Source organism: Hippopotamus amphibius, chromosome 7, assembly GCF_030028045.1.
Source record: "Hippopotamus amphibius kiboko isolate mHipAmp2 chromosome 7, mHipAmp2.hap2, whole genome shotgun sequence".
Classification (NCBI taxonomy): Eukaryota; Metazoa; Chordata; class Mammalia; order Artiodactyla; family Hippopotamidae; genus Hippopotamus; species Hippopotamus amphibius.
Genome location: NC_080192.1, coordinates 133422345 through 133447881, shown reverse-complemented (window position 1 = coordinate 133447881; position 25537 = coordinate 133422345). Strand labels below are relative to the sequence as shown.

Here is a 25537-nt window from a genome sequence, read left to right as displayed (position 1 = left end):
CATGCGGGCCAGGCCGGGCCAGGGAAGGGCAGCCGCGCCACCGAGGACTCCCCGCTAAAGAGCAGCTTCGGGCCGAGTCCGTCACCTAGCGTGGGTTCGCGTCGGAGTTTGGCCCGGCACCCGCACGGAGGAGGGAGAGCGCATGTTCACACACCAACACTCACACCCACACACTCGTCACTCATGCACACACTTACGGTGGAAGCCTCCGAAAGCCCTGGGAAGAGATGACCTGACGCTACCGGAATGTCACAGCCATGTGTATTTTGCAAGCAGATCACCACTGCACCTACTGCCCCCTTTGGGGGAGAGGATGGTTTTGCGTTGCTGTTACAGTAACTGGCACTAAATCGGGTAGAAACGGGTTAGGAAATTGGGGGCTTGAGAATAGGGGACCTAAAAGGATACTTGAGTAAGTCTCATTTCACCCCTTTTTGTTTCTGGCGGAGTGTGTGGCACGGCCGGCTGAGGGCAGAGTTCCCGGTGTTGCACCTGGGACCGACAAAAGGGCTGTAACTCCCTTTCTGAAGGTTTTCGTTGCATTGGGGCTGTTTACTCTGGGAGGAACCGCTGCAAAAGGCCTTATCTTTTTCCTTTAACTTTCGAAATCTAATATTCTCCCAGTTTTGAAAGCGAACATTTGTTAGAAGGACTGCATTCTGGAGCTTCCCAGATCTCTGCAACAGTCAGCACCACATATATATATACATATATATATATATATGTATATATATATTACAATTGGGAATGATCTAGAAAGTGGCAAAAATTTTTTTCAGCGGGGAGAGATGAGATGGGGAGAGGTTTTAGACTGCCACACTGATCTATGTCATCGGGGGTGGGGGGTGGCATCTGTCAGGTTCTGCAGCTCCTAAGCTGGGTAGACCGAGGTGGTGAGGTGGTCGCAGTGCCTTGGGGGTGTGCAGGAGGAAGCTAGTGCAATGTCTGTGGATGGGGAAGGGGGGGTGCTATGGCTTTCCCTAGAGGCCTGCCAGGAGGTCTTCCTAAGGAGCTGGGAGGAGGCTCCTAGGGGTTGAAAGAGGCACTGAGGTATGCTGGGGTGGGCTCCTCCTGCGGAATGGGGCTTGTCTGCCAGGTAGGCATGGCCTAGTCCAAATGGCGCCCTCGGAGTGGCCAACATGTGCTTGTGCTTAGCTATCAAGCCTGTGTCGGCTTTTACACGCTTTCACTGCGTTGTTGCTGTAGTTTTTGGCAGTGCGATAGTAACGGGAAGCGAAGCCACACAAAAGTGCTTTTGTGAGATTTCTACTCCCCACGACCCAGAGGTTCAGAGCAGGAGGAAGGCCGGCCCCTCCCCTCCATGCTCCCTGGAATGGCATCTGCAGCTTGGCCGCTGTAGCCCCTTCAGAGGGGCAGTGGTGTGGGGGCCGGAGGTGGAAACCTATCCCCTAGTCTCTATATTTTGCCCCAAAGGGTCTTGCTGACGGTAGGATTGTCTGTCCAGGTAAAAGGGAGGTCGAACATGCCAACCTTTGTTGTTTTATTTGGTTCATTTCTGCCTGGGAGTCGTCTGTGGCCTGTGTAAATGGCTGGGAGAGGGAAGAGAAACAAGTTGGATTCCACCTGTCTGGGGCTCTGAGGGCTTCCTTGGAAAACCCCTGAAGCTCTCCTGGGTCCTCCTGCTTAAGGCTGTGTGGGGCTTTCTCCTTTAGGGTCCCCAAGAGGCATTCATCTTGCCCTTCTTGTCTTGGATGCTAAGGTCCAAGACGATTTATACAAATTTTAATTCTCAGTGATTACACTCTTAAGAGAGAAAGAGAGATTTGAAAGATTTAGCTACAGCTAATTTATTTAAGGGTCCCACTTGAGTCCTTTTTATCTTTTAAAATTCCCCCAAAGGAGGAGAAAGCACATTTATAATGTGAATTTATATGCTGTGGCTATGTGCGTAGCTGTACATAACCTGAAAATACAAGTCTCTTCACGTTAAAACAAAATTCCCAAAGTGGCTGCCATGGTACATACATATCCATCCAATTTCAGTGACAGGGCGAACATTTATGAATTTCGCCAGAGAAGCTGCAGTCTTCTTTTCTAAACTATGATCTTAATAATAATTGCATGGTGTTTGCTGTGATACCTGTCATAATGAAAAAATTTTTAAGTGGCACTAAATTAAAAGTTGTGGTATTAGAAGCTTTAGAAAGGGAACTGAAAAACTATAGCTAAATTTTTTTTGAAGAAATTCTAAGATATATAATATCTTTGGACAAAAGCAAACATTTGATACTTTTATAGTGACGAGGGAAAACAATTTGGGGGGAAGAAATGTCTTGATTTAGCCTGAGCTTTTTATGGGAGGAAAAAATAATGTTCATTTTCTGTTTCCTCCTGTTGACTTGCTTCTCCCAAGATGTGTTGTAAGTGATGGGGGAAGTGGGGTGTCCCCCTGCATCTTGAGTCCAGGCAGCACCCCTGGGGGGGGACGTTGTTCCTAGTCAGTGACAGTTCCTTCCATGGCCCCTGATGCGCTCAGTGTGTTCTTTGTTTATCAGATGAAAGGAATGCCTCCTAGATTTCCTCTGGAGCTGAATGTAACCACCAGGGAGCACCCTGTCCCATCTCAGGCCTCTGGCATCTCAGAGTTAAAAGCAGGTGAATGGAGAGGATGATGTGTTTCACTTTGTAAAAAAGACAGCAAAGGGGCCACCACAGGTGGAGGCAGACAAGTTTTTGCTGCTGAGATGTGGTTTGAGTAGCTTTGTTAAGATGTGGAGAAACGTGTTCTGCCCACACAGTTGGTAGTGCCATGTGCCATCTGTCTCTCTTCCAGAGAGCTGGCTGCCGACAGTCAGGGACGGAGTGTCAGGACTGCGCGTGAAGGTGGCCCTCCCCTCACCTGTGGTCACCAAAGTATTCCTCTCAAAGTAAATCCAATTTTCCATTTTGTTGGGGGAGAATCTTGCACTGCTAGTTGAGATCATTCAAACCACTCTTCCTGCTGGAGAGGAGGGTCTGGCGTCCCTGCTTGGGGAGCACAGGGCAGGCCACCTGGGCCCTCAGGGGGTTGGTGCCAGGTCTGCCAAATACCCAGGCAGTCTGGTCACTGCTGCTTGAAGCCAAACTTCTGTATTAAGGGTGACCCCTGCAATGGCAGGTGGCCATGCCCACCAGTGCCGCAGTGCTTGCCTTTGAATTCTGGCTGTCCACACAGTGGGGCTGGGTCCTCCGGAGAAGGTGGCGGGCTTTGTCAGCTTAGCTTGGGGAAGTGGGCTTGAGCTCTGTCATTTGTCGTGCACACGCTCCCCGTCGCCCTCCTGTCCTGGCATTTTATTGCTAACACGGCATGGGAGGGAGAAGACGGGTTGATTGTGTGATGGACGCGTCACCTATCAAACCCAATGTGGTGACTTCTCCCCTGACAGCTCTCGGAAGTGTCAGCAAGAGCAGAAACCTCGCTCCCATCCTGCACAAGAGAGTACTGACCACCCTGTGGATGTAATCAGAGTGTAATTCAAATCCTACAAGCCATTTGTCCTGTTTGCAATTTCATTCAAATTCAAAGCAGAAAATAACTAGGGACTGTAGACTGATCTTCTTAAAGCAGGGAGAAAAACTGAATGCTTTCCAAGAATGGCTTGTGCACAGAAAAAGTCAGACTCTTCCCTTGCTTGAATGTGGTCTCTAGAAAGTCCAGGGAGAGGAAGAGAAAGTGTTACAGCCGTCTCTGGGCCACAGATGGTATGTGGGGCTTTGCTGATTCTTGGGACACAGAACCTCCAGCAGGTCTGGAAAGCAGGGCTGGCTCAGTGGGCTGCGGGCCAGGGGGCCTCTGGGGGATGCCGGGTGGGCCGGGAGGCTCTGGAAAGCAGCAGTTAGAGGGGGCCGAGGGCCGGCATTGTCCTCTCAGAGAGGGTCTGGACTGAGGAGGAAAGAGTCAGTGGCTGAGTGAACCCAGCAACTAGAGGGCAGTGGGAGTGGGAAGTAGCTAGACCCCTCCTAGGGACTGTGGGCGGCGCTGGAGTCCGAGCCCAGTGTGGGCCCAACTAACTGCGCCCCCCAGCACCACCACCCGCAGGAAGGCCGCTCCACAAGGCGTCTCAGGAGAAGTCACCTCCCTGCTCAGAGCTTCAGCGACTGCTCCTGTAAAGTGAGGAGCGCTCGGCCGGTGGTTCTAGGAGCCTGCTGTGTCCACAGAGCCCACTGACATTCAAAGGCAGAGCAGATGTGACTTCCTGGAGGAGGCTCCCTCCCACCCAGCCCCAGAGCTACGCTCACAAGCGCTGCAGCTTTTGCCTCTGTGTGTGTGTGTATCACACTCAGCCTCCGTTGCTGCTTCCTGGATGTTGCTTTGATTTCCCCCGAGGCCGGGCAGGCGCAGGGGAGTCCAGGATCTCGGGGGTTGGGCTCAGCTCACCAAAGCCAGGACCTTTCTCACGTTGCGTCCCAGCTGAGGGGCACTGCCAGCCCCTGTGCTCACACGGGGTGGGTAGAGCCACACTTGGGCTGAGGTTTTTCTGTGACTAAGTCTTAGGAAGGCTCCCACGCTGCTGGTGCCTCTGTGGGAAAGAAGAGGCTGTGCCTTGTTGGCAACCCAGACAGGGACTTGGACCATCCCAGAGTCCCTGGACAAGGCAGGCGAGCCCGTCTGAGGGTGAACAGCTCCTCTAGGTCCCCACCCACCCTCAGCCACCTCACTGCCATGCCTGCGTCTGCCCCCACTGCTGGGGGTGCAACCAGGGGGCAGGCACCAGGAGAGCTAGTCTTCCTCTTCTTTTGTAGGCCTGGAAAAATGGTGGCAGAGTTTAACACTAAGAAATATGAGAAAGGAGGCAAAAATATATTATTTCTCATTTTTCAGACAGCTCGGCTTTTGGTACCTAGACCCTTCTGGCCCTTTACTGGAGCAGACTTCTTCCTCCCTTTGTGCTGTCCTGGACTTTAATCTGCACCCAGAGCTTAAAACTGCACAAAAGGTTAACTCCCAACGAGGGTTTAGGTGAGAGAAACCTTTTCTTTCTAGAAGGGCCACACTCGCAGCCTGCCGAGAGCCACCTGCATGGACGTGGCTGCAGGGAGAAGGTTGGAAGTCAGCCTAATCAGTCAGCGGGGGTGATGGAGGACGTGACCTTTGCCGCGTGGGCTGGTCACTCATTCAGGGCTGCTCTCTGCTCATGCTGTTCGTGCACCCAGAGCTCGGCTTCTCCCACCTGCCCGCAGTCGCCGGCGCCTCGGGTGCTGGGGGTGCTCCGGGACTGGGGCTTGGCTGTAGGCAGTGTTTTGGTTGGGGCTTCATGGCAGCAGCAGTGGCTACAGCGGAGGCACTCAGGCGCCCCCAGGGTGGAATTGAAGGGTGTGAGGTGGTTGAAAAATCAGTTTGCATTTATGCTTATAGTTGTAGAAAAGTACAAATGCATCTCCAAAGCAGCACAAGCAGTGGGCGGTGGTCCGCTTCCTCTGCTTGTGTGGACCTTCCGGGAGCAGTCCCGCATGTGCCTTTGAGTACCTTCTAGTATATAGTCTGTATGCTGTGTTGGTAGAAGAAAGGACTTGCTTCTCTCACATGTAGCCCCCCCCCCCCTCCATGTTAGAGGGCTGCGGTGTTCGCGGAAGCTTCTGGAGCGAGGTGTTTCTGCAGGCAGGTCAGTCTGTAAGCAGGGCGGCTTAACATGCTGGTGTATGAAGCTCAGTTTTCACTCTTTTTTCCTCATGAACTTCCTCCTGCTAGTTTAGGGCAGTGCAGAAACTTTTAATCTTCTTTCTAAGTCAGTAATGGGATGTGAAATAAATTGTCTAGGAAAACAAGGAGAAGCTTCTGATGGTCAAGTTCCAGGCATCTTTAAGCCTGGTGGCGCAGACCTTCCAGGACATGGCCAGCTGTTTTGCTTTTGCATTTCTTTTTCACTGTCTTTCGAGATGCAGGCGAATAGGAGTGTGGCGGTGGGGCGGCTGGAGATCTGGCCAGGTGGGGGGTGGGCCGGTGGCTGTCTTCTCTGCAGCCACTTTTTTCGTCTTTGTGCTGTTCCATCTGACCAGCGGTTACTGCATCTAGAGGCGGGGGCAAGGTGTCTGTTCCCAGTTTAGACCCTGCTCAGACACGTGGCTGCCAGAATCTAGAACCTCAGCTGAGCCTTCTGGGGCTGAGGTGTGCTCGTGGCTGACAAAGACAAGACTCCCACCCTGTCAGGCTTATTCTTAGGAGTCCTGCTGAGTTAGAGGTAAACACAAACCCATCGGAAGCATACAGGCTGAACTTCCCTTGAGGACGCTCCCTGGGCGGCAGGATGCGGAAGGGCAGCCTCTAGCTGGTGGTTCGGCGCAGCTGCACACAACTTGTGCCTGTTGTACATTCTTTCCGTCGAACCTGCTTTCTCTCAGACCTCTCACCCCTGAGCGGCCCTCACCTGGATTTTTCAGGGAGGTGAGTGAGTCTGATAAGCACTGACAAGGTATGTTGAAGGCCTTTCCTTGTCTGTGTGTTTATCTTTGAGTGACTGAAGGCTGCCGGGGGCAGAAGAAGATACACGAGTCCCTGTGGCTCAGGTCAGCAGCTTGGCTTGAGATGAGCAGGCTGGCTTGAGGAAGGGGTGCACCCATCAGCACTGCTTCTTTCTTGGCAACTTATATTTCTGGGTCAGGACCTGTCAGAGTCAGAGCAAAGTCAGCCATTCAGCATTCTGTGTAGAAAGTGATGATACAGTTTAGGGAAAAAACTCACTCGTCATACAATATGTTTTCTGGCTGGGAAATAATGAAGTTCCAAGCCAGGAACAGAGGCTCTGGAAAGGGGAACGTTTCTGTCATTCTTCACCTGGGTCAATCATGGGTTGAACACAAGCATTGTTAGAGTAATTGTTTAGTTTTGTTTTGTTTTTGGTATTTCACTTTATGCTGTAGTGCGAACAGCCTTTATGTTTTTTATGACAAAGAATCATAATTTAGTCACTTTAGGTCTTTTAGCTGCAAGTATTTCACTCCAAATGAAAAATTAATGATTTTTTACAAGGATTTTTTTTAAATAGTTTTTTTACTTGTCCTTCAGCAGATGACAATAGGGGATTGTGAAAAGTTTGGAAAGAAATTTTGTTTTAATATATAAAGAAGCAGCTCTTCTCACTGTGAAGGCTTCTGCAGAAGTCTGGCACCAGCTTACCTGCAGTGCTGTTTGAGCAGGCCCTGGGTGGACAGTGGTGTTTGATGCAATGGGTACCTTGCCCTTTAATAAACACACGCACTCCAAACTCCAATACTGTGAATTTAAGGAAATGGGCAAAACTCGAAGTGACAGTGATGCCATCACAGCTCAATGACATGCCATTCCCTCAGCAGCTAAAGACTAAAGTAATTAATTTGGGGGAGCGGATAGAAGTCCCTTTCATTTTGCAATGACACTTAGTGTTTCTTAGCTTGGCTTGGGAGTAAGATGGGGAAGGGGGGGCATTTAAACTCATTTTACACAAGCTGAAATCTCCTTTGTCACCTGTCTTCCAGCTCTGGTTCGGCCGGGGCAGAACTCTGAGGCTTGGCGGCTGGAGACCGGGCCAGCTCCCTGCTACCCTGCTTGGCCACTTGGGCAGCACGAGCTGACGTCGTGAACGCTGCCCACGTGCCCAGGCCGGCCAGCAGGGAACTCTTCAGGGGCAGGTACAAATCCACTGTGTATATGTATTCTCAAATTTAAATAGATTGTACATAGTGAAATGTATATGAACTGTAAAACAGCAATTTCTATTTTTCTTGACAATTATATAGGAGAATATATTTGTTAAATGTGCTTGTGTACTCTTCATTAACCATCTTAATATTTTGTACAGATAAGTTGATTAAATATTTTATTGATAAAACTGCTCCTGACTGGTCTTCAGAGAACTGCTTTTTGACTTGTTATTCGGCCTTCCCGTGTTAAGAACGGCAGTCAGCCACTGAGGCGTTAGCAGTGGCTGCACTGAAACAGGGTTTCTGGGCCCATGAGTCTTTATGCTGGCCACGCCCCCTCACAACACCTCGGGCTCTAAGTCCAGGAGGTTGGGGGCCCCAGGCGTGGGGCTGCTGCTCCCTGGGTCTTTGTGACTGGGGTGACGCTGCATGGGACACTGTGCAGCCCCACGCTGTATGAAGCCACTGCATGGGAAGGGAGAGGAATCAAGCTTGGGTTTGGGGGAGAAGAGGCCAAAATGCGGTGGAAAATGTTTTCTCTTTGGAAAACGAGTGCTGGCATTTCCAATGAGTGGTCCTTGTCATTCCAAGCACAGTGGGTGTGGAAAAGTTTTGTGTTTTCAGACGTATCAGGATCTGGAGAGCCTGAGCACAGTTGTGCCTCTGAATCGAGCGGCAGAAGCCCCAGTGCAGCAGCTTCCTCTGCAAGGTCAAGTACATATTTTAGGGAAACTAACAAAATCCTACAGTGAATCTGACAGGGCATTTTTGCTCAGCAATCTTCTGGACAGGTACAAAGATCCGTGCTCTTGGCTCCTTCAGCATCTCCCCTAGACCAGGCAGGAGAGGACCAACCACACAGCCTTCTGCTGCTGCCCTGGCTCTCACACCTGACTGCTTCCTGTAGTTGAAGGAGAAAGCGATTTCATCTGTTCCTAAGTATTTCTGGGAGACTATTAGTGATGGAGCAGCAACTGCGGGACAAGGACTTGCCCTCACTAATGACTTGTTACCAGGATCACCTGCTCTGGGGTTTGGCTCGGCCAGCGTGACCCACCTTTTCGCAGAGCGCTGGCAGCACACGTCCACTGCAATCCAGTGTTCCCTCCAGGTGTTAATGCCTGTCCCCGAGGTCATGTGTCCTTCTCTGGTGAAAGGTAATTCAAGAAAGTCTGCTCCCTTTTTGCTTCTTTCATGACTATCAAATAAAGGAGTCTCTTTGGCAGAAAAACGTTCATCTTGTAACGAACTCATTTGGCAGGTTGTCGTAAATGTATAAGCTTTATGACTCCGCCATCGAAAAGTGTAAAGTCTTGCACTGCTTTGCTTACAACAATCCTCGGTCAGTTCTTCATTTTGTTATTTTTCACTCTCCACTTGACCTATCCCGGAATTCTGTGGTTTGTTAGAGGAGTACACTTTCAGTTGAGAAGGGCTAGTTACAGGGAGAAAGGAAAGTCAGGGGGCAGCATTTAAAATTTTATCCTATTTCCTAAACACTGATGAGAGATGGTCTAAAAGCCCTGCAATGGCTGATACTAAAAGGAGGTGAAGATTGACCTCTCTGCCCTGCCCGGCCCTGGTATGGCCTGGAATGCCCACTGTCTGCTCACTTCAAGGCAGGCCAAGGCAAAGATGCCACCAACTGTGCCCCACTGAGGGTGGAGCTGCCTGACCTGGTTATGGATGCCCTGTGCTCCTGTGCCCCTGGGAAGCTCTTCTGCTCAGAAGGAACAGAAATCTGGGGAGAAACTTGTCTGTTGTGACGTGTCACCATTGTGCAGCCACCGACCGTGAGGCTGGGGGCGTCTGCCGAGCCCTAATCACATGCAGGTGCGTGGCCCTGCAGCCGCGGCCAGCGGGAGGAAGCCCAGATGTTCTGCGGAGCCCGAGCAGTGTGGATTTGCAGAGGCGGGATTCTGGTCCCTCTGTGAGGGAGGGAGGCCCTGCAGGTGCACTGCACTCCTGGCTGTCATGGACGTCCAGTCACAGGGTCACATTCCCATCCCCGGGAAGAGGAATTTTCCCATAGACTCACCCAGCAAGGAAGTCTGTCCCAGTGTGGGGAGGTCAGCACAGCCCCTCTGCCAGAATGTCTGAGGAATGCGATGCAAAATGAAAACGCTCTGCTATCCCGGAGCGGGGTCTTGTGTATTGTTGCTGTAATTCCCACTTGGGGTGCTGCACAGGGTTAGCGCTCAACAAATAATAACCACATATTTGGTAGTTGCTAATACCCAAACTCCAGAGATTTTCTAGCCATAGAAAAATGGAAGTAACAGTTGCAGTCGGACGGGCTGAAGCATGGGCCAGCATGGGACATGCAGTGGCCTTGCTAGTGCCAGAAAGTGAACAGTCGATGTCCTGGAATCTGTCTGACCCAGTTGTGCACAGCGAGGCTGGGGGAATGCATAATGGATAAAAGAGCAAGTCTGTGTCACACTTCCAGTTACAGATTCAGTTTTGAGGGAAAAGGAGTCCCAGCAATGTGATTCCTTGATAGTCTGACTGACTGAGGAGATTATTTCTTTTTTTCTTTTTTATAAATTTTATTCTTTTTATTTATTTTTACCAATTTACTTTTTTGTTTATTTTATTGGCTGTGTTGGGTCTTTTTTTTGCTGGGCGCGGGCTTTCTTTAGCTGCGGTGCGTGGGGGCTACTCTTCGTTGTGGTGTGCGGGCTCCTCATTGCCGTGGCTTCTCTTGTTGTGGAGCACAGGCTCTCGGTGCGCGGGCTTCAGTAGTTGCAGCGCATGGGCTCAATAATTGTGGTGCAAGGGCTCTAAAGCGCAGGCTCAATAGTTGTGGCACACGGGCTTCGTTGCTCCGCGGCATGTGGGATCTTCCTGGAGCAGGGATTGAACCCGTGTCCCCTGTATTGGCAGGCAGATTCTTAACCACTGCGCCACCAGGGAAGCCCAGGAAACTGTATTTCTTGAGAGCTTGCCTCTTAGGTATGGCAGCAACTTTTATCAATTTAGAAAACAACATTTATTGACTATTCTGTGTAACAGCCCCTATTCTATAAGCCCTGAGAATAGAGAGATGACTAAGATACAAATCTCCTACAAGTCTCCATCTCTTAGAACTCTCCTTTAAAGGGCAGGAAGGAGTGTGGATAGTGGGGCAGGGGGGATAACAATTGAATTCCTGCAATCATGGCAAGAACTTCAATAGAGACATGGCCAGGGGACCGTGAGGACTCGGAGGGAGGGAGAGAGACTGCTCTGGGAGGCAGAAGCCGCTGGTATCTTAGGCCAAGCCTCCAAGGGGTGGGGTGGAGGCATCCACACTCTCAGAGCTGGAGCAGTTGATCCCAAAGGTCCAGGGCACAGCGGGCACGTTTGGAGGAGCAGACAGAAGCGCGCATGTCTAGAGCACTGCGCGGCAGTGGCAAAGCTGCAGAGGCCAGCACGTGGGACTAAGCCTCAGCTCTGACCCCCACAGGCCCGCTTTCCTCCCCACAGGCCGCTGCCTGATACCCCCAACCGCCGAAGCTGTCTCTGTTGTATCCTTCATTCTTTGAACGCTACTCAGTTGTTACCAACTCTCCACGCGTCACTTCCCCTCACAACCTGGCCCTCGTCTGCCCTTCCGTGACTCCCTCCACAACCCTCAACTCTTGCCAGGCTGCCTGCCCACTGTTGCCTCCAGGAGGCAGCATGATGCCATGGAGAAAAGGGATGAAGCCATGGCTCTGGGGTGGGGGCCCAGCTGTCACTCAGTAGCTGTGGGGTCTTGAGCAAGACACCTACTTGGCACCTTCGTGGGAACACACACGATCGTGAGGCCTGAATGAGACTGTGTAAGTGCAGGGTGAGCAGCATGGTCTTTCTTTGGACTCATTCTCTTCTCTTCCAAACCCACCCAAGCTCCACCTGTCCTTCTGGCACTAGGAGCAGTCCCACCCCACCCTCCCTCCAGGAGTTTTCTCTTTGCAGAACCGTGCCATCTGGAGCCTTCTCCAGCCCTCGCCGTTTTGCTCTGGAGATTCTGTCAGAGGAAGAGGCTGGAAGAGGACAGACTCATGTCCCATGTCGGCTCCCCACCTGGGGCACTGTGATCACTCACCTGTGTCTCCAGGGCACAGAGGCAGGAATCTCAGCCCCTCAGAAAGGGAAATCTTTTCTGTCCTCAGCACTCCTGCAGGATAGCTTCAGCCTTAAGGCCTCAGAGATATATCTGTTCACAGAGCACCCTTAGTCCCAGGCACTGCCTGCTCCTTAAGCCCCACCCCACAAGGGAAGAAGCAGCCCAAGCATGTCTCTTCTGTCTGGCAAGAGGAGACCAGGAACCAAGATGATGTCTTGTGTTATTTAAGAAACACTCCTCTTCTTTTCTAAAGGACTATGAGCTCCTCAAGGGGATGTCTGGGTGTCCTGGGCTATGTGCGGGAGGTCTGAATGGCCTGGGGTCAGAAAGCTGTGTTAGGTGAGGGAGGGGCCCCCTCCTTTACCAATATGAACCAGAAACGCTGAGACGACTGGAATCAAGTTTCAGGCTGGGTGAAACAATGCAGAAGTTGGGATATCGAGGAGTCCTCCGCTGCACCAAAGAGAGGACAGTGTAAAAGACAAAAAGTTTGCTATCCTTCTCCTTAGGTACCATTTAATAGAGCATCTACCAGACAAGGTGCTAGATACTATACGCAAGATCTCATCTGACCCCAATAAAGACAGGCAAAAACCCTTCCAAAGTCCAAAAGCTAACAGAAGTATTTACTTTTGTAGATGAGGGCCGGTGGGGGAGTGGAGGAGCCGGCTCTGCGAGGTTAAGCCTCTGAACATCACAAACCTAATAAATGACAGGTCCAGGATTTGAACCCCACTCTTCATTTACTTCCTAGAAGAAGTAATTCACTTTCTGGAAGAAAAGCAGTAAGAGAGAGATGTAGAAGGAGAGAGTGTGGTTGCATTGTTTTTTTAAAATACTTATTCGCGTACATTATTTCAAAATCATCTCAAAATTACAAAAAAGTCACAAGTACAAAGAACATTTTTTTTTCTCTGAACTACTTGAGAGTAAATTGACACAGTGCCCCACGGCTCCCAGACATTTCAGTGTCTTCACTGCAAATAAGAACCTTCTCCTACTTATCCACAATACAACCACTGAAATCAGGAAATTAACATTGATCTCATTCCCAGCTAATCTTCAGATCCCATGCAATGAAGTTTTGCAAATTGTCCCAGCAATTTTTTTTATAACAATATCCAACCCAGAATCAGGTGTTACATTAAGTTATTGTGTCTTCCCAAGTCTGGAATTAAATTTAATTTTAATATAATGTAGGATAAAGAAAAAAATCAAGACTTTGAAAGTCACTGGATCTCCAAGGGTTGAGTGGAGAGGCCAATAGTGAGAGGGCTGCTGCCTTGGACATCCTGCCATGAAAAGCCAAAGAGGCTGCCTCTGGAGATTCTTCCCCATGATCTGGAGCAGACTGGGAACAACCGGTCATGATTTCTGGTTTAGGCCTTTCACTCAGCACTAGATAACCCCAAATTTATTAAATCTTTGACAAGGGCCATCCAAGTGGCTAACTGGGATATATAAGCAGAAATGCTTCTGGAAAATGGGTTTCATCCACTGCTTACCAACTTTAGTCTTTTATATTATTATGATATTTAATAATAATAATTATTACCATAGCCAATCTATATTGAGAAGATACTCTTGGTCAGGCATTTGTGCTAAATGCTTTTATTTAATCATCCCATCGAATTCTTCCAACAATATGAGGTACGTATTATTATTAATCCTATCTTATAAATGAGGACACCGAGGCATGAAGAAATTAGATGAAGCTGTCTAAAATCACACAGATGGTGAGGCCTCCAGAGTTCACATACCTTATCACCTCGTACATGTGCACAGAAACACTTTTGTTTAATTCCTAATGAAATAAAATGAACTTCAATCTCCTGAAATCTGACTTTTCCTTCTCTAAAAGAAGCATGAGAAAGTGGCTTTTCAATTTAACAGAGAGACTTTGACCCATCTAACTCAGGAAGACGCTAAGATCGTACCCCTCCTTCCCCAACACACAGAGGTCCGGCCAGGTATGGTTATAAAGTGCGGGTATAATATTTATTTTAAATATTCATTTGGTGCTTAGATGATAAATAGGAAATAAGACCCAGTATCTTTTACTTTATCATTTTACTTATCATTTTTTAAGCTCTGGTAAACTTTGGTTTATTAGATATACTTTCATACATGTGGACTCCTGAAATAGGAAGTAATGTAAAAGAACGCCGAAAGAAAAGCTGGGCATGTTATTCTTTATTCCAGTAGCACGATTTACCCAGTACTTGCTTAAGTGCTTTGGGTTAGTACTATTGAGCATCTCCTGTATGCAAGGCACTTCAGAGCCATGAGACCCAGCTCCTGACATCAGATTTCTAGAAGGCCTCCCCCCACAGCTGCCAATAAGGACTTTGTAGGCAACCTTCTGCCAATGGCTTATGCCTCTACTGGCTCCTTTCCGGGGCCAAGAGCACTCCGTGCCTGAAGCTTGGCTCCTCTCCCCTGAGAAGTCATCTGCTCTGATGTGGAAGCCATGCCAACGGATCGTAACTCACACAGCGCTCACCCCTGGGCTGGCAGCACATCAGAGCCGAATCTCTCATCGGGGGCTCTAGGTCTGGAGAAGGATAAACCCCATTGTCCTGAAGGAACGATAACACCATGAGGGAGTCCCTCTAGGAGAAAATGGAATGTTTCTACCTGTCATCAACCATCTCTGCAGTCAGTGTGATCTACTGGCTTTTAAGGTCCCAGGATTGAGTCCGTTTAGGGAAGGAAGCAATACGGTTAGCCCACTCTAGGCCAGACAACAAGCTTCTTCTGTACTGAACCTCAAGGTGTCCAGAAAGAGTGAATTCACATAATGTAATAGGTTGTTTTGGTTCATTAGTTAAACAATTTCCAACTAACAAAGCTAATGCAGAAATGGAGAACTCACGTATAGTGATTCTCTATTTATCAATTTAAAGAGGCCCTTTCAAAAATTACTTACTAGAAGATTTTCAGAAGAAAAGAATCATAATGTATCTAACAATCTGTCCTCAATGCCTTTATAGTATTTGGCTCATTGCTGGTCATCAGTGGAGTGTGACTGAAAAAAATCACAGAAGGAGCAGGTGCACATGGCAGGTACAGGGTTAATCTGGGATCACCCAATGCCTCCCCATCTTGGCTCTCGAGAAGAGGAGCCTGCAGGGAGCTCACAACCAGAGCTTGCTGGTTGTCCATGGAGGAAGGTAGACTCGGGATCCCTCAGTAACTCTTATTAGTTGTTAGTTGGCCAGAGGAATGTCTGACGAGCTTTACTTGCTGACCACTGCAGGCAGATTGGGAAGTCACATTCCTTGGGGAAGGAGACAAGCAGTGCTTCCCCTGCCATTGGCTCTGCTGGGGCTTGTGCTGCTGGTGGCCAGACAGAAGGCTGACTTTGGTGGTTTGAGTCACGCTGCAAGGTAGTAACAGGCAGAGTGTGCAGGCTGTCCTGGTATCTAGCTTGATTCTGATGATTTCAGCCAAGACCTGTGCAAAGTTAGTCTGCGCTGATCTTCAGCTTCTGTCCTTAAGAGAGACCCGGGTCCACTGCCAAGATCACTATTCATCACTTCCTGCTACTGGAACTTGAGTGTATCCTTCCCGTGATCTCATATGCTTCACATATCTGACTATACACTTAACATTCACCAGTCTCTTACATTTTCTAGTAGGTCTTTCATAATTTTCTCTACCAGAGAAACTCTCTATACTGTAACTCAGTTAAAATCAACTAAATTTAGATTTCCTTTTGTCTGAAGGACCTTGTCTACCGAAATAAACTGTATGGTGCCACTGGGCATCTCATGCAAACATAAGACTCTGTTTAGATCACTGTGTCCCCTGAGTCTTGGAAAATGTGTTGTTAATCCTATGGAATATTGATCAACCGTGTTTATTTCAGTCTGTAGCATGGGGAGCTGGAAGCTGATAATTTTTAAACCAAGAGGGTCTCATTTTTCTTCTCTTCTAATATCAAACATTAAAATTAAACATTTACCTACTAAGTATACTACTTACTACTAAGAGGCAGTATAACTACGGCCTCTGTGTATTAGTTATCAGTGCTTGCTCCTTGTGTCAGTATTTATATGTTGGACAGATCATCCTTTAGCCAGTCAGCTACCATGTCGGCCATTTCTTGGTAAAAATAGAGGATAAAATCGTGAGGTATTTTTTTCTCACAGAGTCGAATATCTCCTTCTGGAAAATCTTTCTTCATGTCTTCATAATACTCTTTTGGGCACCAAGCATCTATAGTACCATAGTAAAATGTAAGCTAGAAGACAAGACAAAAACATTTTATTAGAAAACACTTTCCCCTCTCAAAACAGATATGACACCAGCAAACTGCAATGCTTTGAAAACAGCCCCTGCAACTAGCCCTGCGATCAAGTCCCAAGGCTCCCTCCAGAGAGTGGCTCTCTCATGGCAGCGAGCCTTCATGGCTTATGGGAGGGAACCTGGGCATCTGATGGAAAGAAACCCATGTAGGGAGAGCCTTGTGTGATACATCACCCATGATTCACCAAAAAGGACTTGACAGCAAAGTTGCGTATGTTGAGATCGGGATGGACACTGGAGAGATGGCTGATGACGGCAAGGAAGAGTTACTGGGACATAATCTCTGAGTGACTAGTAGCCATTCATTATACACTTAATAGTTTTCATACAGCCACATGCTAGGCATATGGGACGTGTTTGTTGAATGTAGGCAAAGATGAATCAGATGGACTCTGCTTCATAAAGCAGCAGGTGAAATGTGATCAGAACCCTAAGAGTGTCTACATGACATTTCTATGAATAGGCTCCAGGTAGCAGGAGAGTGTGCTGACTCAGCAGGGAGGTGTTACAATCACACTTCAGGCTGGAGGGAGACAGAGCTTCCTCTGAGGCATTACTAAGACCCTTATTGAATATTGATCTGTACCAGTCCCTGATACACATTCACATACACACGTTCATGCATACACAATGTGTATATACACATAGTAATGTGTACATGTACACACATATGTGTATATATGGATGGGTACATAAGCATATATATACCACCTATGTATATGTAAATATGTATATATGTATGTATATGTCTATTTATGTGTATACACACATATACATTTATAAGTGTATACAGACATACATCTTTATTTCTACATCAAGCTCTAAGCTGCTGTTCTTCACAGAAAAACTATGATCGACTTCTGTATTTCCAAAAAAAAAAAAAAAGCAACAAAAGTAAAATCGTATTCAGAAGGGTACATACTGGTAATTTCTACACACAAAAAAAACCCAACTAAATTCGAAGGCCCCTCTGACATCTGTTATCACTGAAAAAAGAGTTATGTCTGGCTCCAGCCCTTAAATGGCTAGTTACAGTCACCTGCAGTTTCCATAACACACCAAATGTGTTCACTCATTCAAACACTTAATCATTAATCTCTCCAGCAAACACTTATTGAGCATCTACTCTGTATTAGGAACCTGGAAACCAGGTAATAAGACAGTCTCTGACGGAGGGAAGGACTGGAGGCACCATGTACATAAGACAATGAGCTCAGGTGAGGGCATGAGGTGGGAACCAGTGGTCAGGAAAGGTTCCCGAGAGCACCAACGCCCAAGTTGAGTCTTCGGTTGGGGGGAGCAAATCCAGCAAATGAGAAGTAAGAAGGAGCATGGCACGCTTGGGAATTGGAAGTAATTAAAAATGGCTGGAATATGGGTGGTGGGAGGTAAGTCTGGAGAGAGATGAAGTCATGAACAGCCTCTGTGCCCCACTAAGGAGGTTGCACCTTGTTCTGAAGCCCACAGGAACTAACAAAAGACTTCACACAATGAAGTGACGTGATTAAGTCTGTATGGTAGGAAACTTACTCTGGCTGCAAGGATGAAGAGAGATTGGAGGGGATCAAGCAGAGGCAGGAGGAGGACATGGGAAGTACATGATATTGCCCACTGGATAATTTTCTACTTGGATCACTAAATCCATTATCTGAATACGGACAGGTGAGAGCACTCTTACAACAACACTAGCCTTTATTACAGTAACATTATGACATAATCAACATTTAAAGAGATGGTTAATTAAAAAACACTTTAAAGAGGAGAGTATCTAATGTAATACTTCAGAGAGTCAATTATACACTAACAACTAAACCTGGAGTTGTAGACTTATTCCAAAACACTTCATAGAGATTTTTCTGGCTACCACCTGGGTTTTAGTTTTGAATGCTACAAAGGATCTGTGGCTCATAGATTTCTCACTTCATTTACTCTTCCTACTCTCCTATTTTCATCACTGCAACCATTTCTGGGCATGCCAAAGTCCAAAAACCAAAATTCATTTTGCCAGGGCTCTCAGCAGAATATGAAGTTCCTTTTGATTCCTGGAGAACAGGAGAGCCTGGCAGTTGTCTGTTTCTTTCTTCCTGGTGCCGGTATCCCTACAGCTCTAAAATGCTGCAACCTCACAACCAGTGGCTGACTACTCTGGGCAGCTGTGGAAAAATAAGTTCCCAGAATTTCTCAGCAACTACCCTGGCACAGCTTCCCCTTGCAATACTGTTGGGAGTACAAGCTGTCTGCAGGCATTAATGATCTACCAATAGGGCTAATGACTTTAGATTCCCTCTAAACCACTCCCTACTCTTAGCACCAAGAATCCTTTAAATTACATCCAGGAAATGGCATCTGGAACAGTCATTACACACAGTTGTTCAGCACTTCCTCAGAGTATGAAGCAGTGTTGAGAAATCTGGAAATCTGAAACTCAGACTTGGGCTTGTGTCCATCAGGTCTGTTCCTGTGTTTCAGGGTGCTCTGTTGCCCGAAGATACGGGGACACTGAGAAGGGTACTATGCGAGTCCTCACACCAGTACAAGCTATGGTGGTGAGGTCTTGAGAAAAACCCTAATACAAAAGGGTCGACCAGAAGGAAAGCAAGGCAGGAAAGACCTCCCTCAATGAAGTCTCTTTGACAAGGAGGAAAGCATCACTGTGGCACCTGCTGTTGCTTTCCACCTAACTCTTCAAAGACTATTTCTCTGGAGCGTTTACTTTTCAGTGAGGCAATTACAACTGGAACTGTCTCCATGGAGAAGTCCAGCGTGATGAGCCTCTGCACTGGGGGAACGCCATCCCTCCCCTCATGCATGAAGGTAAAAGATGGTTGAGCAGGAATAATAAATACGGATTACAGGGTCCCACCCCTACCTTCAGGTATCAAGAGACAAGTCTTGTCCAAGTAGGTAGGGGGCACATGCTGCCCAAGGCGTATGCTAGGAACCTCAACACAAGGTGACGTCAGTGCTCAAGACAGGGTGAGAATGAGGAGCACAGATTTCCCATGTGTGCATTTGATTTTTCTCTCTCCATCCTCCACACTGGAACAATTTTGAGGGGGCTGTATTTGGTTACATTTCTATGTGATAGTGGGGTAAGATCTTTTTGTTTTGTTTTGCTTTGCTTTGTTTTGTTTTGAATTCTTCAGGCCATACTCACTGAAGGGCTCTGTAAGAAAATCTTGGCTTACAAGTCAAACACGTGGTTGTTTCTATTGCCTTTACATACACTGGCTCAAGATACTTCCTGATCCCTACAGATTATAAGTCACAGGCAATAGATCTGAACAGAGGACTCTGCACCTGTAACCCGAAACAGGAAACTGGAAAAGTATGGGGTGTGTGGAGGTAGTGGTGGGGGATGGGGAAGGACAGGTGAGGTAGGAAGAAAGAAACAATCGGACACCAAAGCATAGTGGTTAAGAGTATGCACTATTACTATGTTGATACGTAAACAAATCAACAAATAAAGATGACCTGATGAAAACAGAATAATTTGCCAGTTTAAAACTCTATGCTAAGTCTTATGTTCACTGAGTCCTTACAATAATATTCTGAGGAAGGTATTTTATTCCTATTTTACAGAAAAGGAAACTTAGGCTTAGAGAGACTAACTTGCTTAAGTTGAAATAATTAGTGAATATAACCCAGTGAAAAACTGAGTTATAAATCCAGAGATAGCATTCCTAATCATTACCTTTTACGACTATCTACAATTAAGAATAAACTGAACTGTGGTATGAAAACGCAAACCTGAAGACTGAGAAGTCTTAAACTGGTTATGAAAACTAACTGAATGTGACAATCACCGACAGGTGCAAAGTCGATGTATATGGTTCTTCTGGGGTACTACATGCTGCGGGAGTGATTACCACCATGAAAATACTGGAACTGTTAACTACGAATCTCAGGCTATCAGCAGGATGTTTAAATCAAACATTTACAAGAAAATTAACTATTTCCTATAGTTTATTTCTTCGTGGCACTTGCTCCGATAAGCATGAGAGTTGATAAAGAGTATACATTATTGAGACGGAAATTATTCTATTTCCAAATTGTTAAGTAATCATCTCTATTAAACACATTTAATTTTCTCAGTTCTAGATTTTGATTGCCCAGGACTGTGCTTTTGCTCTTCTCTGTGTACAGTAAGGTGGAATTACGGTTACTATAGTCTCTGTGCTCACAGACATACTTTCCTTTAACTCTTCAGTTGCCCCTAAGGAGACATGTCCCTGCTAAAACGTCCCTGCAAATTGCTGCAGCTTGCCCCCATGTAGCAGCCACAGTTGTCTTTTCTCATGTGTGTGTGTGTTTTCTTTTCACTTTTTGCTGTTGAACCTGAGATTCCCAGCATTTCCACCTAAAATGACTCTAAACCTATCTCCCATCTGGCACTGGCTAAGTGGCTGAAATTCAGAAGTAAAGACAGCTCTGCCCTGGAGAAGCTCCAGAGTAGTGAAGAACACAGGCATCTACAAGCTGGCCTTTAAACAAAACAGGCAGAGAGGTACGAACAAAGTACTGTAGGAGCCAGAAGCAGGAAAACCTGACTTCTGCCCTGAGGGATGCAACAAAGCTTTGTTTTAGTATACACTGAGTCGCTGGCTTTTGTGCATTACTAATAGAGGATTTATTGTAAGAACAAAAGATATATTAGAAACCACCTTATGATACAAGTTTATATATTTGATTTAGCTAATAACTAACAAAAATCACTTTCAATGATATAACATCTTAAAATATTAAACATAAAAAAAGCCACACACACAAGTCTCTATCTAGTGATAATAAATATTATTCAGCTATAAAAACAGAAGGAAATCTTGCATTTGCGACAACATGGATACACCCTGGGGGTATTTTATGCTAAGTCAAGTCAGACAAATAAAGACAAATATTGTATTGTCTCATACGTGGAGTCTAAAAAAACAAAATGAATTCACAGAAACAGAGAACAGACTGGTGGTTACTAGCGGCAGGGGGTAGGGGGTGGAGGAAACGGGTATAAACTTCCAGTTATAAGATAAATAAGTTCTGGGGATGTAATATACAGCATGGTGACTATAGTTAACAATATACTGTATATTTGAAAGTTGCTGAGATTACACATTAAAAATTCTCATCACAAGAAAAAAAACTGTAATAAAGTGAGGTGATGGACGTTAACTAAACTTGTGATAATCATGAGGCAATATACACATATATCAAATTATGTTGTACACTTTAAACTAAGACAATGCTATGTGTCAGTTCTATCTTAATAAAACTGGGGAAAAAGTCTCTATCTGAAATACTTCTCTCCATTCAGTATTCCACTCGGTCTACAGGCATCATAGGAACTGCTGGACGAGAGCAACAGGCTGCTGCTTCTACCCTCCCTGCAAAGTCAGACACTTATGCCTTGACTTTGCAACCTTGAAGGAAACCTATTCTGTAACATAAGCATCTCCTTTCAGTTACTGAAAAATTCCATCTCTTTTAGGAACAGAAGGGTAGCAGTCACAAAGCTTTAACAGTTCACTGCAGTCTTTCTGAGCAACCATTTTTAAGAACTTGAACAACTGCTGAAGAAAGAGAGATAGCTTAGAAAATTCATTTTCCAATTTACCATGTTTCCTTTCTTTCTTTTATCTAGAACCGGCTCAATTACCACTCTTAAAAAAATGAGAATTAAAATCCCTAAAAATTAAAAAAGTGGCCAAGGACAGAGGTGAACACACAACCTTTCACGAGCATTGAGCCCTGCTCCCCCTGCAGGCATCGAGGGGAGCAGTGGGACTCAGGTGCTGAAGGAGGAGGAGGTGCACGCGGGTTGGACTGGACTACCCTCCAGTGGCTGGAATAATCGTGCACCGAAAACCCTGCAAAGTGGGGCTCTCTCCTTTCTGCACGACTCAAGGGTAAAGGGCTAGAACCCATTTATTCCCAAACAGAAGGCAATGCACCATCTAAAGTGACTAGCTTCATCTCTTTCTTACCTGCGTCTGGAATGAGAAGCTGACCCAAGGCATTGATCTTCCTCTGGTGAGGAAGCAGAGTAAGGTGTGCTGGGAAGATGTGCTGGGAAGGGGCTTGCTTAACTAACTTAGAGAAACAGCCAAGACCAGCTCGTCTGAATTCTCCGCACTAGGGTACTGGGCCCAAGTCCTGGTAAAGATTAAGTACTACTGTGTCTTCCTTCACTGCTGTTCCTATACAATATCTCCCTTAGGCATTTTATGGGACGCAGTGGCCAGAATGGGATCGGGGCGTTCCAGGGTCACTTGGCTACATATTTAATATTACCAAAATCTTTCATTACAGAATGAAAATATCTAAAGGGGTTGCAGAGGGAGGAAAAGTTGGGCAAAGTCTTTTTAAAGTGCTCAGGGGCATATCTAGGATATAACTAACTCTGTGATAATAATGATGAACTTTTACTGAATGCTTAGTACATGCCAGACACTCTTGCAAGGTCTTTATATGAATTATGTATAGCATTATAGTTTTGGAACAACTGTATGAGAATAGATACTATTATTAAACCATTTTATTGATGAAAAAAGGAGACACCGTGAGGTCAAGTAACTTAACCAATGTCACATGAGTAGGCAAACGGTGGAGCTGGAGTCTGGACCTCAGGCTGTACCTCTGACGACGCTGCTCCTCAATACGCTCCTCCTCCTTCCCATCACGCTCCACTAGAAAACTCGAGGGTATGCTGACACAAGTGTCTAAAATGAAGCTCTCAAGGTCAGAATGACTGAGACACAAACAAACCTATCTATTTCCAGGATGATTATGATATTCTGAACAGGCTTCAGGTTAAACAGGCAGAACTAACACAATCAGTTTCAGACCAAGGCTGGCGGAAAGGCAGTCCTCGTTAGCTGGTCCAGAGAGCGCGTCCTATGCTCTGCTAAGCGGGACTGTGCATGTCCGAAGGATTTGCATGCCCAGATCTGCAAACAACTGTGCGAGGGTTGTTCCTTCCCAAAGGCAACGTGCGCCTCTGGGCTCAGGCGGGCTAAGCAGGATGGGGAGAGAGCTGTAGGCTCCCTGTTCCTGAGGACACTCTGCTCCTTCCCCAACCACACTGCGGCCCCACGCTGGCCCTCTGGGGCAGGAGCAGCACCACTTTGCAGGAAGTCCTTCTACCACTGCTTACCTTCCTCAGAAAGCAGCATCTCATGTGCTCTCGCTGGGAACAATTTCAGACCCCTATTGACCGATAGTGATGTTTGGATTCGGTCTGGCAGTAGCACACACCAGCTGTTTCCATAAGCCTAGGCCAAGGATGGTCACGGCAGTTTAGAATTTCCCTCCTAAGTGAGTTTTAAATGAAAACTTCAAGTTTCTAAACCAAACACTAATTCACTTTTCTATGAATGAGATATATATCCCCTTATAGTTGAGAACAATGACAGGACGAGGGAATGCTGGCCTCCTATTTGCCTCAGACACACCAGGTGCCTCATAACGCACAGCACACCCCAGGGGCTCCCAGAAGGACTGGGACTGGGGTGGCGAAAATGTACAGTTGATTCTCGTACTTTGGTTTATTCCATCCCGGTTCTCATTCCCGGCCCTCCCCCCTCCAGCCCTGTCTTATTCATTAGCTCCTCACCTTCCTCCCAACCTTCAAGCTGTGTTCCCCAAGGATCAACCTCTAGATGTCTTCTCTCCTTATACTTCCTTGGGTTACTATTATCCATGCTCATGACTCCAAATATATCCTCATCATTCCCAAATCAAAATTCAGCCCAGATTCCTCTCCTAGGCTTCACATCCGTATATCCAGCTACCTGCCAGACATGTGTCCCCCTGGATGTCCCACAGGTATCTCAAACAAAGGTACCAAAATGAACTGTTTCCTCAACCAGCTCCCACAACTTGCTGGCACTTCGCCTCCCGTATTTCCTATCTTGTTATAAAAATCCAAATACAGAGAAATAATCTTAGACTCCATCTCCATTCTCTCATATCCTATGATCACTAAGTGTCTTTGATTCTACTTCCTAAATCTTTCCAAATTCTACCCTTTTTACCCCCAATTCCATTGCCTTAGTTCTTGTAAAAGTTTTCTAAACAGTTTTCCCACCTCAAATTTCATTCTTTTCCAACATTCTGATACACATTTGCCCCCAAATAATCCCTCTCATTGGTAAATCTAGCCACATTCCTGGGGCTAACTGATATGAACCGGGGCCTCTGAACTGGCTGTATGTACACAGATGGCATGTGTTTTGATGGCTCAGTGGTTATGTCACATGGTTGTCAAACATTCTGAATATCATCCCAATTACTACCCTCTTCCTTAAACCCTTCAACGGCTCCCCAACAACTCAAAACAGTCTCTCTGGTGCAGCATGTCATGGCTTCTTGTTATCAGGCCAGTGCCCAAACCACAATACCGTGCTCCCTACAGTGCCTCGAAGCAAGGCCTCTTCTCCAGGGTCTGCAGGTCCATGTAGGTGCACGTGTAGATGCAGTGGCAGTTGAGGGGAGGAGAGTAATGTAAACTTGGATGGGAAAAAGAATACATCCTTTTATTTTTAACTAACCTCTAACTATAATTCAGTATTTCCTTCCATTACGAATATAAGCAACAAACCACAAATATTAAAAATATCTATCTTTTGTCATCTATAAAATTACTGAAATTTTCAAATTACAGTAAACTTGTTGCAAGTAACTAAACGTTTATGCATGACTACAAATTTACAATAGAAATTCTGGCTGCTATTATAGCTCATTATTTAGTTTGTTAATAAAGATGCACATATTATACATCACAAATTTGCTTTTAATATGTGTTGATAACTATACTTCAATATAATTTTTGTGTGTAACTCACGTATTTATTTCATGCACTTAAAAATATTTTTCTGAGAAGGAGTCCATACACAGCCAGAGAGATCCATGCACAAAAAGGGCTTGGAATCTATATCCTAACAGCTTTCCTGTCGATCCATCTAGTGTACATCTATTGATTGTTCACCAGGTACCATGCACTGTGCTAGGCCAGAGGGATACCGAGATGAAAAAAAACCTCAAGGTGGGTGAGAAACAGTTGGTAGAAAACCGACTGTTTAAATACTGTGTGATAAATGCAACATTATAACTTTACCTATGGAACCATGGCAGCTGAGAGGAGGGACTTCTGACCAAAACCAGGGGCTGGGGGAGGCCTCTCAAAGATGGCAACGGAGCCAAGTCTTAAAGACAGGTGGAATTTAGTCAGGTGAAGAAAGAACACAACTATGATGCCAGAGGCCCTACTAAATTCTTTTGGAAACAACTGAGTCTGACATATTTGCTTCAGGAAAGGATAATAACCTTATGGAGTGCTGAAGCACTATCTGACACCGTGAGTAAAGTCTCTAGACCTTGGAAAGGAAGAAGGAAGACAATGAGCTCCGGAGATTTTTCAGAGTTAAAAAGGCCCATTTCCCTCAGAAGATAAAAACTTCTTTTCATGTGGAAATTTAGTGGTAAAAAATTTGAATTTCGAACCAAAGCCTGATGATTATGCTA

General features: G+C 46.3%; 1 protein-coding gene across 6 annotated transcripts in view; it reads right to left on the bottom strand.

Annotated features, from left to right (window-relative positions):
• Positions 1 to 12232: 12232 nt before the first annotated feature.
• LDAH (lipid droplet associated hydrolase) overlaps positions 12233 to 25537 on the bottom strand; it is a 99258-nt gene continuing 85953 nt past the window's right edge. For all 6 annotated transcript variants that reach the window (XM_057742332.1, XM_057742331.1, XM_057742329.1 and 3 more), the window contains one exon: positions 12233 to 15956. In XM_057742332.1, the coding sequence (XP_057598315.1) occupies positions 15765 to 15956 (192 nt within the window). In that variant the 3' untranslated portion in view covers positions 12233 to 15764. The remainder of the gene's footprint in view (positions 15957 to 25537) is intronic.